At 43.0% G+C, this 15,990-nt stretch overlaps 1 protein-coding gene across 2 annotated transcripts in view; it reads right to left on the bottom strand.

Moving 5' to 3' along the window:
- The window catches only part of TRPC4AP (transient receptor potential cation channel subfamily C member 4 associated protein), a 69,585-nt gene that overhangs the window by 7,976 nt on the left and 45,619 nt on the right, over nt 1-15,990 (bottom strand). Inside the window, exons 9-11 of one of the 2 annotated variants that reach the window (XM_023251307.2) lie at nt 8,091-8,233; nt 3,243-3,374; nt 1,509-1,567 (exon numbers count right to left, since the gene is read on the bottom strand). In XM_023251307.2, coding sequence (XP_023107075.1) covers nt 1,509-1,567; nt 3,243-3,374; nt 8,091-8,233 — 334 coding nt within the window. Of the gene's footprint in view, nt 1-1,508; nt 1,568-3,242; nt 3,375-8,090; nt 8,258-15,990 lie in introns of both variants that reach the window. The other variant, XM_045053712.1, reaches the window with a different exon arrangement.

The following is a 15,990-nucleotide window of genomic DNA, read 5'->3' as shown; positions in this document are numbered from 1 at the left end:
ACAAGCTTTAGACTATATAAAATCTAAGCCCAAGAATTTGACTGACAAGGTCCTGTGGCTGAGCCACCAACCACTTTCACAGCCTATGGGCCAAGCCCCTCTTCTTTACATCGTTCGCCACACTGGCCTTCTTGAACACACGGTGCTCCACCCTGCAGGAGATTCTGCACACACCATTACTTCTGGAACAGACCCTCACTCTTCCTTTTCACCCAATTTACCACTACCGACCCTTCAGGTTTCAGCTGACAAGTTGCTTCTGCAGGGAAGAGCTCCCGACTACCCTCTGGCCAGTTCAGGGCCCCTATCAAATGTTCTCTTACAGAAGCATGCTCCCTCCCTCTGAATACCATCTCCATCCGTCACTGTGCACCGGGTGGTGTGACTCTCATTAATGTCCCTCCTCCCTTCCAGGACCGTACCCTTCATGAGACCAGGGGTCACGGCTAATTTCACTCATCACTGTCTCCCCAGAGCCTAACAGTGCCTAACACATACAAGTGCTCAGATTTAATAAAAGTCTGATGAAAGTTAGGGACCCACTTCCTCAGAAAAAAAGTACACATTCAGAACATACTGGTGCCATTTTTTAGAGTGTTCACATACTTTCTGGAGCTTAAGTCCTTCAGACAAAGAGCCTCTGAAAGAGGATGGTCAACATGATCCAGACAAAAGTAGCCAAGTGGAGGCCCTTGGCCACATTTGTCCTCAGGCACTTTCTGGTAGCTTACACAATGTTTCAAAAGAATTTAAGTCAATGTTTAAAACCAGGATCTTCCACATAAATCTTAATTTCTAGCTTCCCTTGGGGGAAAAAAACTCAGAAGCTATGTAACAGCGGGCCCAGTTTCCTGTATACCAGCGGTAGACAAGAGCTAAGCAGTAACTGCCTGTGTGTTCCAGCTCACGAAAGTCCTTCCATCCCACCCCTTACCCTCGCCATGATGTCTCCCCAGTGCCAAGGTCAAGGGGTCAGCTGCTATTCATCCCTCCCCCGGCACTGTTTTCCTTAGAGCAGAGAATCACTCTCTTGTGAATTCTCCACTGAAGGTAGAAAAATGAAAAATGAGAGGGCAGAATGCGGCTTCAAAAAAATGGAAGAGGGTACATCTCCTTGTGCAGGTGAAGAATATTCCACCTGTTCAATAAGCAAATACTCAGCCCACTTTGCCCACCTGAGGTCCCTGTGAAGGGCCAAGCTGTCCATTCCTGGTTCGGAGGGACAGACAGTTGAGGGATGTATTGACTCCAAGGGTAACAAGGAGCCAGCAACTCTGTACTCCCTTCCTGAGGTGGCAGTGAGGGCTCAGAGGAAGACTGGCACAGGGCCTGGCACAAAGGAAGGGCCGCATGAACGGCAGCTCTTATTACAGTATTGTCAAAGTGCAGCCACACGTGGTCATCATGTGACAGCTGCCCTCACAGCTGCCAGGTCCTCCGGAGCTGAGGTCTGAGACAGGGGAGAAGCCCTTGCAACAACTGTCCTTCCAAAGACAGCTCGTACTTACTCGTGGTGGTCACTGAAACTCTGGAGAAGCCTCAAGAACTGTATCTTCAAGGTGATGTCCTAAAACACATATGCATCCTTGATGTTAAAACCATCACCACAACGTTCCCAATGAAAATAAAACATTCTGGTGAGAGCCTGGATGTGTCGCTTTGCTTCTCTGAGCCTCTGTCCTTACACACAATGAGGACTTTTCTATAGTCAGAAACTCTTTGCTGACTTCCACAACTGGCCAATAAGAGATTAAGCTGCTGCGGACCCTTCCTGCTATCCCCCGCTTCCACCTACATGTTGAATAAAAAATAACTAAAATTCTTTTAAACGTGAGGGTAACTTCATAAGAAAGGAAAATCCATAGGAATCAGAAATGAAGAAAGGACTGCGTTCAGAGCAGTGAGCACAAGAGCAGATGGTCAGCAGCTCTGGGTGGGATGGAGAAGTGGGAATGACATTTACTCATGCCAGGGCTTGGGTTTAATGCCCTGCAGGGACTAGACAGAACCCTGTGCCCATGTAAAGCCTGGCAAGCATGTACACTTGGTGAAACAAGGGTGAGAAAAACCCCACTTATCAGCCCAGGGAGCTGGCAAAGATGCCTGTTTCTGCCCGGGTGCTACTTCGGGGAGCCCCCCGAAGAGAAATCTGGCACTCAACATGAAAACTTGCCCTGTGGCACTTAATCATAAAGAACCTGGCAGACAAAAGCAAGTGTTCTGAAGAAATACTTCCAGAGGCAAGGCTACATTCCAGAACACGAGGTCACATTCCACCCTGAGGGGAATATGAAGATTCAAATGCAAGTATTAGCATCCCATGAGCAATCCAAGACCATAAAAAAAGTATGTTACAAGTAATGAACATTAACATAACAAATAAAGACCAAGTCGTTTTTGACAAAGAACCAGATGTCTCAAAATGCAGAATACATTCAACTTGAAATTAAAAATTCGGATGATGGGCTGAGAGGCAAATTGGACAAGGCCAGAGAAGAACAGTAAGCTGGAAGGTCAGGCACTGTGGGAAGTCCCCAGAACATGGCACAGAGACCAGGGAGAGCCTATGGCACTGATGGCCGTGTGTGGCACTTCAAAGTCCCAGAGCACTGTCCTCCTGATGCTGGTGATCAAGCCTCCACGTGGCCCACAAGGACAGTGGGCAAGGGAGTGTGACCTTCCTCCTGCAAAAAACAGGCTCAGAGATTCAGCGACTCGTTCAAGCTCTCCCAGCAAACTGAGTGGCATAGAGGCCTCCTGACTCCCAGTTCAGTGCTCTCTCCAGTGCACCATAAGAGAGACCAGGTAGAGGTGAGCCTCTGACTCCTTTAAAAAAGAAAGCACCCTAAAGCCCTTTCTGGCCACAGACCATTGGTGGTGCATGCTCTCAAGAGGGCAAAACCTACCACCAGTAGATGTGCAACAGTGTGGGGCTGCATACAGATCAAGGGGAAGCCTGCCACTAGGTAACAGAGAGGCTTTCTGGAGGGAAAGCCTCCTGGGAGCGCCCTGTCCTAGAGGTGTGCACGAGGAAGCTGACAGAGGGCCTCAGAAGGGATTTCTGCACAGGTGGAGGGGTGGGGTCAGACCCTTCTCAAGGCAGCTTCCACTTAAGGGATCATATAGACTAGGACTTTATTTCTACTCTTTCAAAAAATGAGATTTCAAAGGGTCAACAGCAGTCCTGGAAACAAGTACTCCTGGCAAATAAAGCCCATATGTTGCCACGTTCCCCAGCTCACCGGGCTACAGTCACAGTTCTGGTTGTGACCATGGAGGACAAGGGCAGATGCTGAGTGCTTCCTCCAAATCAGCTTGTCGAACAAATTATTGAGCCCGGGGATCAGCTTGAACTCTGCGATCATTCTGTGAACCTGGATGGGGTAGGAAGGCAAAAAAGCATTACAACAAACGTGCTGTGAAGATCCATCAAAATCTCCTGCTCGGCACGTTCTAAACAATCTTTGAGGATGAAGAAAGCAACAGTCAGTAGGGACTGTGGAGGTTTAAATGAAATACCTCACTTAGCCACCCCTCTCCACACTCCCACGATGCACAGACACACTTTTGCACTCTACTCACAGATCCCCACAATACTCCTGGAGTCACACTGTATGGTGGGTCCTCTTTTAAGAACACAAGTTTTGGATTCAGGGAGTCCTGGGTTTGACAAGCAGCTCCAACACATATGAACTTAATAACCTTAATCAAATTTCTTAATTTGTTTGTTCTTAGTTTGTTTCCTACTCATATCATTAAAGTATAAATACCCCTCATGCTTCAGAGTAGGAATAGATTTCAACTAGAGACAAGATAAACATATTTAAAAGATGTAAACCCTAAGTATCCTAGAAAAATCTATGCAAAGATTTAAAAAAAAATTTTTTTTAAACGTTTATTTATTATCGAGAGACAGAGTGAAACAGAGCATGACCATGGGAGGGGCAGAGAGAGGAGGAGACACAGAATCCGAAGCGGGCTCCAGGCTCTGAGCTGTCAGCACAGAGCCCAACGTGGGGCTCGAACGCACAAACTGCGAGATCATGACCTGACCCGAAGTCGGACGCTCAACCGACTGAGCCACCTAGGTGCCCCTGCAAAGATTTTTGTAAACGACCATACGAGAAAGATTTTCTAAAATATTAAGTATACCTAGAAGCCAAACGAGAAGACCGTTCAATTCAATCATATAAACCTTTAAAAATTCTCTGTGGCAAAATTCACAATAAGCAAAGTCGTTAAGTCAAATAGGAAAATGGAGAACATAGTGGCAATCTCACATCATAGGCAAAAAGCTAATTTCCTCTGTAAGGAATCCTACAAATCTCTTAAACAAAAAGACCAACCTTACAGAAAAAATGGGCAAAGGTTACAGACAGGAAAATACAAGACATTCTTCAATATATGAAAGTATTCAGCCTCACTTATAATACTAAAAGAAATTCAAATCACAATGAATTTTTCGCTTTCTCAGGTTAGCAGAGAACAAAGCTTAATAATACTGTGCTGGAGAGCTGGGCCTCAGGCACGCTCACTCACTACTGGTGAGAGGGCATTTGCCGAACTGCCTGCAGAAGAAGGTCATATCGGTGAGATCTCTAAAATCTACAAATGCATATTCCCTTTGACCAGCAATTCTACTTTCAGGAATTTATTCTCAGATCCACATACTAAATGACATATGTGTAAAGTTACTCACTAAAGAACAGCAGCACTATTTGCAATACCAAAAAAATAGATATAACCTATACTTCCCGTCAGTGGGTATTAGTTGTGTAAACCTTGGCATATCCATTCAGTGGGGTATAAGGTACCAGAAAAAGATTGAGGTCTTTCACACATAGTGAATTAAACATTTACCAAGATACAATATCAAAAAAGCAAATATGTACATGCTATATTAGTCACTGTGTTAAAAAAAACCGAGAGGAATATATTTGCTTTTATAAGCACAAAATGTCTCTAGAAGGATACATGAATAACTGGTAAAAATTAGATGCTTCATGGAAGAACCAGAATATCTAGGATCAGAGGAGAGAAAGGCTTCATTCATGCTTGTTTACACTTTTTTTTTTTTTTTAAACATTTATTTACTTTTGAGAGACAGAGCATGAGCAGGGAAGGGGCAGAGAGAGAAGGAGACATAGAATCTGAAGCAGGCTCCAAGCTGTCAGCACAGAGCCTGATGCAGAGCTTGAACTCACAAACCACGAGTTCATGACCTGAGCCAAAGTCGGACACTTAATGAGCCACCCAGGTGCCCCGCTTATTTACACATTTTAATAAAGAACTATGTGAATTATTTACCTATCAAAAAATATGTGTGTGTATATATACATATATATATGTATGTATGTATGTATATATACATATATATATATGTATGTATGTATGTATGTATATATATATATTTACCTAAAACAAAGTTATTACTACTTCTTCTCAGGGCTCTTATAAGGACAAAGCTAGAAAATGTATGTAAAGTCCTGAGCACAGGATCAGTGCTTACTGATTCCCATTCTACAAGGGGAAGGGGAAGTTTAGCAGGACAGATGGCCAAGGCAGTGGTGGAAATGTCGGCCTAACTCAAGGGTTCTGATCCTAAAGCCTGTCGTTCAGGCCTACCACAGGTGTGCATTTATTTATTTATTTAAACTTTTAAAAAAATGTTTATTTTTGAGAGAGAGACAGAGCGCGGGAGGGGCAGAGAGGGAGACAGAATCCAAAGCAGGCTCCGGGCTCCGAGTTGTCAGCATAGAGCCCAACACGGGGCTCAACCCCACGAAGAGTGAGATCATGACGTGAGGCAAAGTCAGATGCTTAACCGACTGAGCCACCCAGGTGCCCGGGTGTGCATTTATCTCAGGAGGCCAAAACTGGACAAAGCTGTGACTCTGGACAATGTTCTTTGAACCTGAGTCCCCTGATGGAAAATGAGAGCTAGTGAAGACGCTGAAAGGATTCAATGAGGTAATGTGGCCCAAATGCAGGGCCTGACTTTACAGGAAGTGCTGTATTGATTGTTTACATGAGCACTGGAGAAATGGAACTTAGGACATCTGGGGAGAGTGACTTCAATTTAACCAAGACTGGTCAGAGAACTTGGCCTGAATGTACAACAAAAAGGCCACTCTAAGGAGGAACCTTCTGGGAGGCCTGGCCGGGGAACCCCTTTTCCTTGCTGTCCCAGCCTCAATAAGGCCTGTGGATCCATGTCCCCACAGTGCCGGCATACGGCAGAACGCAGTCAATGCTGACTGTGCTCCTGAGGACATGCCAGCAGAACACTGGTTCTCAGGTGGGCAGCATCCTGAGGCCAGCCTGTGGTCCCTCCAAGGCAGCAGCAGCAATCATACAGGTTAACCAGAGAAACCAATGACTGATTCATAAAGACTTGGGAACAGGAAGGCTGCTCAGGGAGCAGGGAACGGTCATGAGGGACAGAAAGTAGATGGCTCTACTGATGCCTGGAACCTGAGAGCACAGCCCTTTTTGTACCCTGGTTTCCTCAAGTATCAAGTGAGGGGAGAGGTGGTCACCACTTTTTTTTATAACTTACCAAATACCCCAAAATTCAAATGTGAATAACCGTGAAAAAAGATAAAAGCACTGAACACATGTAGGGCACAGCGACGTAATCATTTCGTAACAAATGTATTCCATATTGGAGTAAGGAGCTTCAATGCCGTGGAGGTCAGGGTGGGGCTTCATCCAGGGTCCTGGTTTTAAATACCAACTGCATGCTGACAACCTCCATGGTTCTAGCCCCGGGCCTGACCTCTGCCCTAACTCCAGGTGCAGGTAATCCGGGTGCCGATTCTGAGAGACACCTCAAACCTAACTTGTTCAAACTGAATTCCCTGCCCTTCTCTCTACGCCTCCGCTCCTCTCCCCTAACTCCTAACCCACAGTCTTAACCATCTCAATAAATGGCCAATCCATCTTCCCACCTGCTTGGGCCAAAAACCTTAGAAGTTGTCAAAGAAGTCACCCTTAATCCCTCTCTCATGCCCACATCCAAACTATCAGCAAATTCTACCTGTTCTACCTTCAGAATATATCCAGACTGTAAGCACTTCTTGAGACTCCCCTCCACCAATATGCTTAGTCCTGGCTACTATCATCTCTTTCACAAGGCTGCCAGAGGGGTGGCTTCCCAGTCACTCAGAGTAAACACCCACGTCCTTAAAATGGCCTATGAAACCCAGATGGGATCCTCATCCCTCCCCTCACTGATCATTCCAGTCCATGCCCCTGCTTCCCTACTATTCTACCAACCCACTGGGCATGTTCGCACCTCAGGACTCGCTCCCTCTACCTGGTAGGCTGCCTCAGGGATCAGCGTGCATGGCCCTCTCACTTTCTTCATGACACTGCTATGCTGGATGTCATCTTTGCAGTGAGTCTTCTCCCTGGCTACGCTATCCAAAACTGCTCCTCACTTGTAAGATGGGGATAACTTCACCTATCTCGCACGGAGCTGCTATGATGGTCCAGGGTCTGACTCAAAAAGGAGCTTAAGGACTGTTGAGTGTCCCCCGCCAACTGCCCACCTTTTTTTCATCCACAGGGCAATGATTAGTCAGCAGCAGAGGACTAGTTCTCACCTATCCTGAAGAGGAATGCTACTTCCAGAGCTCTCTTTCTCCCCCTGTAGGTTATAGGCCCTTGCTCCTTCAACCCCAGCACATGCGGAGCCCCAATAGCTGTCTAGTTTTTGTAACTGATACAGCTCCCAGCTCTGGCCCACCACCCTGAGCCCCCATCGGACTGGCAACTCTTCTAGTGCATCTACAGGGCAGTCGTCCTGTCACAAAAACCCTTTCTTCTTCATATTCACAAGGTCAGGTAACATGGCCAAGCAACCAGCTATGCCCTGGGCACCAATGCTCTGCCCAGAAATGCTGCCCACAGCAAGGTATGGTAGAAAGACTATGGAGTCTGGAATGAGACTGGCTTCCTGATATGTAAACAGAGATGAGGAGAACGACCCCTGCACTTTGCTGGGCTGGAGTGACAGCCTAATGGAGTACTTGATGCCCCACAAGTGCCTGGGACGTGTTCTGAGACGTGTGGGAGGGGGGGCCCACCTGGTTTCGCTGACGCCCCATCAGAAGCACGCAGAGAACATAGAGCACTTCCAGTTTGTACATGATCTCATGCATGATCTTCATTGACTGAGGCAGCTGGGTCCTGGTGGAAGTGTGAGGCAGGCCATTCTCCTCAGAAGCCCCTGGAGGAGGGAACACAATGGAGGCTGAGACAGCCACCAGGAGAGAGGGTTGAAACACTGCTTGTAAGGAAACATGTTTCTGCTCCTCAAACCAGCTCTGGACAGACTTGAGGTAACAGAGCCATTAGACTGGCCCCTGAGCCCATGACAGAGACTTTGAAAGCCACAAAACCCCCTCTGTGTCCACAGGGGCCAGGCAAGCTTAAAAACAGAAAAACTGACTCTGCACATCATAAGAAAAGAAGTTCTGTATGTATGGTGACAGATGTGAGCTAGACTTACTGTAGCGATTATTCTGCACTATGTACGAGTATCAAATCATGGTGTACACCTGAAAATAATACGTCGGTATCAATTATACTCAATAAAAAACCAAATCGACTCTGCAGTTGCATTCTAGCTCACTGACTTTAACACAGTGAAAATGCTCTGACACAGCCAATGCAACAACAAGATCCATCTCTTCCTGATATTCTTTTCTCCCGTCATCATCAGAGTATCCCCCACCCAAGTGCCCAGTGAGCTAGCAACGAATTGTGCCAAACTCTCTTCAGGTCACGATTGACTCTAAGTACTTGGTACCTCTACCTAGATTCTACAAGGAAGCACTGCCGAAAGACTGAGAGGGATTCTTTTCCGAGATTTCTTTTCTCCTGTTTTGCAAAGAACCATCTAAAGTTTTCTAAGGTTCAGCTTTCCAAGGCAGACTGGGCACCACAACTGCTGTTAATGATACAGATGAACATAGTGACTACTAGCAGACTTCCATTTTACCCAGTTTCATTGTTAGTAACAATGGCAGCAGCTAAGTAATATTTCAGGGACATGGTATATGCCAGCTATCATATTTTGGGCTGCAGGTAAACCATCACATTTATTCTACTACCCAGTTAACAAGAAAGTCTCAATGCATCAGGCAGGTTACAATCAAGAATACTCATGGGAAGGTGCTAGAACAAAGTGCTGAAGGCTGAGGGCTCTGGGATTATAACTTGCTGGCTGTGTAACACTGGTCAAGTTACCTCCACACTAGGCCTCAGACTGCCTCATAGAAGGGAAGTAACAGCAATGCTACTGTGGACGGCTGGGTGGCTATTTGGAGTCAATGAGAACACAAGAAAAGCCCAGCTGGTTTTCTCCAGAGAGAAAAAACTCCCCTGGTTCTTGGGGAGCCTTCCTCTTAGGTACCTGCTATTTTAAAAGAGTACTGGTCAGGGTCAAGAGACCTTAGGGATTACTTCCCCTCAACTTTTCTCATGTTTAACGTGAAAAGATGAATGAGTAACTACTAAGGTCCTTCCAAGCTCCCACTGGAACTGCTGCAAGACCTTTTGCAAAGGGCCAGAAAAACTATATGGGATAGAACAGTGGTTATCAAGTAATATTTGGGTAAAGTGCATGCAAAAGTCCGGTGACTTCTATAAGGTGATACCAATGTACAAGAACCCAAGTTATTCTGCCCTACTGGCATGGAACTATGTTTTTACAGCCATGTCATGTCACTAATATAAAATCACAACCCTGGGAGATGACAGGTTGTTGAGTGAAGCAAGACTGAAAGGCAGCATGGCACAGATGTTAAGAGCACAGCCCCCGAGCTAGCCTGCCACATCTGACCCAGCTCTACTACTGTTCACCAGCTGAGTGGCCTTGGGTAAGCTGGTAGATGTCACTATGCTTCAGTATCCATCCTCACCTATAAAACTGGGGTAACAGCAACAATACCTATCTCTTACCAACATTGCAAAAATCAAAGGATTTAATATATTCAAAGTGCTGAAAACAATGCCTGGCACATGAATAAGTAACATGTAAGTATATGGTAAATAAAAAGAAAATGAGTTTTTCTGCTAATGCTTGCTTGCTACTAGTTTTTTTTCTTTTTAATCTATAAGGTTTTTTTTTTTCAATTAAATTTTTAAAAATGTTTATTTATTGGGGTGACTGGGTGGCTCAACTGGTTAAGTGTCCCAACTTCAGTTTAGGTCATGATCTCGTGGTTTGTGAGTTCGAGCCCCGTGTCGGGCTCTGTGCTAAGGGGGCTGGAGAGCCACTGGGGGACAGGATGCTTAAGGGAAGGACAGGCACAGCGAATGGCAAACAAGCCCTCCTCAGTAATAAACGTCTGTGGAGAAAGAGAAACACAGGCAGCTCAGATGTTTCCCCGGGCAATGCCGATCTTTGGTGCCTGGTTTTCACGGGTTTGACAAGAAAGTCTCTGGGGTAAGTATTTTCAAGAAAGGCAGTTCTTAAACCAATGGCCAGAGCTCAGCAACAAGATTAATTCCCAAGGATGAGGATGGGCAAACTAGTTTGAGAGGTTTCTGCTTCCCTCCAATCTCTTCAGCTGCATAAAAATGATTCAAGGGGTCACCACCCTCCATAGGTCTACACTGCACTCTGGGGCATACTCTTTTTTTTTTTTCCTAAAACAGCTTTGAGCTATAATTCAGCATACAATTCACCCACTTGAAGTGTATAATCCAGTGGTTTTTAACATATTCACAGTTGTGCAGCCATCATAACTGATTTTAGAGCATTTTCATCACCCCAAAAAGAAGTCTTATTCTCATTTGCCACCAAACCCCTCATCCCTAGGCATCCACTAAAGTACTTTGTTTCAAAGGAATTGCCTTTTTAAGACATTTCATATAAATGGAATCATAAAATATGTGACCTTTTGTGCCTGGCTTCTTCTACTCTGCACAATGTTTTCAAGATTCATTCAGGTTGTAGCATATATCAGTATTTCAATTTTTACACTGCCGAATAACCTTCTGCTATATAAATATACCACATTCTGTTACCCACTTACCAGCTGATGGACATTTGGGTTATTTCCATATTTTGGCTATTATAAATCTGCAGCTGTAAATATTCACATGTAAGTTTTTACATAAACATGTTTTCATTTCCCCTGGATGTATAAGTAGGACTAGAATTTCTGGGTCATATGGTAACCCTGTTTAGCCTTTTGAGGAACTGTGAAAAGTGCCAGACTGTTTTCCAAAGTGACCGCACCATTTTATATACTCACCAACAGAGAATGAGGGTTCTGATTTCTCCACATCCTTGCCAACACTTGCTATCATGTCTTTTTGAAGATAAACATCCTAGCAGGTATGAAGTAGTATTTAATTGTGGTTTGGATTTGCATTTTCCTGATGGTAATGATGTTAAACATCTTTTCATGTGTTTATTGGCTATCTGTATCTCTGCTTTGGAGAAATGGGTATTCAAATCCTTAGCCCACATTTCAAAATGTGTTGTCTTTTTATCACTGACCTGTATGAGTTCTTTACAAATTCTAGATTCAAGTCCCTCATTAGATACATGGTTTGTAGCTAATCCATTTCTGCAAAGAAGCCAGTTGAGATTTTGACAGACAGAGCTCGACACGTGGAGTACTGCTACCTTAATCATACTGAGTCTTCCGGTCCATGAACACGAGATAGCTTTATATTTAGGTCCTCTTTCATAATAATAAAAATGTTTTATAATTTTCAGAGTAGGAGTTTTGCATTTCTTTGTTAAGTTTATCCCTAAGTATTGCACTCTTTTTGATGCTCTTATAAATGAAATTTCTTAATTTTGGTTTGGTCATTGCTACTGTACAGAAACAATTGAATTTTGTATATTGACCTTATAATCTGAAACGCTGTTGAACCCACTTATTAGTTTAGTGGGTTTTTGTTTTTACTGGATTCCTTGGTTTTTCTATATATAAAATCTGTGAAGAGAGACAGCTTAACTTCCTCCTAATCTGAATACCTTCTATTTCTCTTTCTCACCTAGAACCCCCAAAGCAATGTTGAGTTGAAGCAGCAAAGGCAGGGGTCCTTGTCTTGTGCCTGATCTTAGTGAGGGAGCAGCTTTCAGTCTGTGGGCATGAAGTATGCTGGCTGGGGGTTTAAGATGCCCTTTAATTGGTTGGGACTGCTCCTTTCTCTTCCCAGTTTGAGTGTTTTTATCGTGAAGGGGTGTTGGATTTTGTCTGATGCTTTTCTGCATCTACTGAAATGATCGTATTTTTGTTCTTTCCTCTACTGATACAGTGTATACATCAATTGATTTTCATATACTGAATCAACTATGCATTAATCCTACCTAGTCACGTATATACTTACTTGGTCAGGTGTATAATTCTTGTATGTTGCTAAATTTGGTTTGCTAGTATTTTCTTGAGGATTTTTACATTTATATTCATGAGAGATACTGGTCTGTAATTTCCTTATAGTGTCTTTGGTTTGGGTGTCAGGTTAATTATGACTCATATGTTAGGAAGTGTTTCTTCCTCCTCTATTTTGTGGAAGTCTGTGACATACTGGTGTTAATTCTTATTTAAATGGCTTCTTATTTAAGAGGCCAGGGCTTCTTTGCAGCGGGGGGGGGGGGGTAGTTTTTCTGTTATTAATTCGATCCCTTTACTTTCATAGGTCTGTTCAGATTTTCTATTTCTCGAGTCAGCTACAGGAGTTTTTGTCTTTCTTATCATCTGTCCATTTCATCTAGGCTGTCTAATCTGTTGGCATACAGTTGTGTACAGTATTTCCTTAGAGTCATTTTTATCTTTGTACATGTTGTCATGTACCCTCTTTCATTCCTGGTTTTAGTAGTTTGAATATTGTCTTTTTTTTTTTTCCTTGATCAGTGAAGCTAAGTTTGTTAATTTTGTTAACCTTTTCAAAGAACCAACTTCTGGTTTTGTAGATTTTCTCTATTATTTTTCAATTCTCTATTTCATTAATTTCTATTCCAATCCTATTATTTCTTTCCATCTGCTTGCTTTGAGAAAATAGCTTGCCTCTTCCTTTTTCAATGACTTAAGGAGAAAAATTAGGTTACCGATTGGGGAATTTGAGTTTTTGTTTTTTTTTTAATGTAGGGATTTATAGCTACACATTTCTCCCTTAGCATGCTTTAGCTGCATTCCTTAAGGTCAGTATGTTGTGTCATTTTCATTCGTCTCAAAATATCTTTGAATTTTTTTTTTTTTTAATGTTTTGAGAGAGAGAGAGCAAGAGAGCGAGCAGGGAAGTGGCAGAGAGAGAGAGAGAGAAACACAGAATTTGAAGCTCCAGGTTCTGAGCTGTCAGCACAGAGCCCAACACGGGGCTCAAACCCACGAACTGTGAGATCGTGACCTGAGCTGAAGTCGGATGCTTAACTGACTGAGCCACTTGGGTGTCCCTCAAAATATCTTTTAATTTTCTTTGTGATTCTGTCTCTGAACCATTGGTTATTTAGAATTATATCACTTAATTTCCATGTTTCTAATATCTGATTTCTAATACTACTTCTCTGTGACTGAAATACATGGTTTGTACAATCTTAATCCTTTCAACTTTACTGAGGCTTTTTAGGTAACCTAGCATATGGTCTATCCTGGAGAATGTTCCATGTGCATGTGAGAAGAACGTATATCCTGCAGTTGTTTGGTGGTGTTCTATATATATCTAGTAAGTTTAGTTTGTTTAAAAAAAATTTTTTTTAACGTTTATTATTTTTGAGAGCAAGTGCACGAGCAGGGGAGGGGCAGAGAGAGAGGGAGACATAGAATCCAAAGCAAGCTCCAGGCTCTGTCTGAACTGTCAGCACAGAGCCTGATGCAGGGCTCAAACTCACAAACCACGAGATCATGACCTGAGCTGAAGTTGGATGCTTAACCAACTGAGCCACCCACGTACCCTGTTTGTTTTTTAAGTTGGCGCCATGCTCAGTGTGGAGCCCAACATGGGGCTTGAACTCATAACCCTGAGATAGAGAGTCATTCAACCAGCTGAGCCACCCAGCCGCCCCAAGTCTAGTTGGTTTAGAGTGTTGTTCAAGTCTTCTATTTCCTTCTTGATCTTCTAGTTGTTTTCTCCATTATTCAAAGTGGGGTATTCAAGTCTCCAACTATTACTGCTGCTTATTTCTCTCTTCAAATCTATTAGTTTTTGTTTCATTTATTTTTTTTTGGCTCTGTTGTTAGATATGTTTATAACTGTTAATAATGTTACTTTCTTTGCAGTTGCTATCGGGTTTGCCATATACATCTTAACCTGACAGAATCTTTTCAGATTTATACTAATTCCAGAGCTCCTACATAGCTCTATTCCCCCTCCTCTTTTTGTGCTATTAGTTTTATGCATACTACATCTATGTACACTAACCAACAATATATTGTACAACACACTGCACACACTGTTACACAATACACTGTTGTAATTATTAGTTTATATAATTTCATGTTCATTAAAGAAGCTGAGGAAAGAAAGGAGAGCAAGTAAATATTAATAGAGTTTGTTATACTGATCCTCTTATTTACCACTTTGGTTGTCTTCATTGATTCCTGTTGATTCAAGTTACTATCTGGTATAATTTCCTCACTGCAATACAACTTTGGTCCCATCCAAGTTCCCACAAAGTTTCTTTGTGCTGTCAAATATATCACACTTCTGTATGTTACAGATTCAACAATATAATTATAAACATATGGTTTTATTTACACAACTGTTTTTAAATTAAGGAGAAGAAATATGCATTTATACTGTCTTTTATGATTCTCTAATTTTACTACTGCTCTTTGTTGTTTTGCATAGATTCACATTACTGCCTGAGGTCACCTGCTTTCCGCCTGAAGAACTTCCTTTGGTATTTCTCATAGGGCAGATCTTTTAGTAATGAATTCTCTAAGTATTTGTTCATCTAGCAAGGTCTTTATTTCACCTCTGTTTCTGAAAGAAAGTTTTGCTCCTGACTTTTTTCCTTTCAGCCCTTAGATCATCCCACTGCCTTATGACCTCTATTATTTCCGAGAAGTCAGCTATCAATCTTAAAGAAATATTCTTGAACATGAGGGTTTGTTTTTCTCTTTCAACTTTCAAGATTTTCTTTGTCTTTTAGCATTTCTCTTATGATGCGTGTGGGTGTGAATCTCTTTGAATTTATGCTACTTGCAGTTCTCTGAGCCTTTCAGATGTATATATTAATGCTTTTCAAATTTGTGAAGTTTTCAGCCACTATTTCTTTGAATATTCTTCTTGCTCCTTTCAGTGAATTCTTCCTTCCAGTTATTTGTAATTTTAAACCGCAGAACTTCTGTTTGGCTCCTTTTTCTATCTCCTCTTTACGGATACCCTCTATTTGATGACATACTGTCGTCATAGCTTCTTTAGTTCCTTCTACTTCTTTAGGCACAGCATCCTTTAGCTCTTTGACCTCCTTATGACAGGTCTCCATTAAATCCAATATCTGGGCTCTCTCACAGGCAATTTCTGTTGCCTGCTCTCTCCTGTATATGGGCCATACTTGCTCTGCATATCTCATACATTTTATTAAACTGACATTAAAAATTTTTTTTTTAATGTTTATTTTTGAGACAGAGAGAGACAGAGCATGAACAGGGGAGGGTCAGAGAGAGAGGGAGACACAATCTGAAGCAGACTCCAGGCTCTGAGCTGTTAGCACAAAGCCCGACGCGGGGCTCGAACTCACGGACTGTGAGTTCATGACCTGAGCCGAAGTCGGACGCTTAACCGACTGAGCCACCCAGGCGCTCCTTAAACTGACATTTTAGGTAAATAATACAGCAACTGTGGATACTGGCTCCCCTTCTTCCCTTTTGGGGCTTGTTATTTTCTTGTTCATTTGTTCAGTGACCTCCCTAGACTATTTCAGCAAAGTCTATTTCTCCACAGACTAGCAAGGTCCTTGGTGTTTTGCTTCAGAGGAGTGAAGTTGTGGGGGTGTTTACAGTCTCCCTGGATGACGAT

This window comes from Felis catus, chromosome A3, assembly GCF_018350175.1.
Source record: "Felis catus isolate Fca126 chromosome A3, F.catus_Fca126_mat1.0, whole genome shotgun sequence".
Taxonomy (NCBI): Eukaryota; Metazoa; Chordata; class Mammalia; order Carnivora; family Felidae; genus Felis; species Felis catus.
This window is presented reverse-complemented; position numbering and strand designations above follow the sequence as displayed.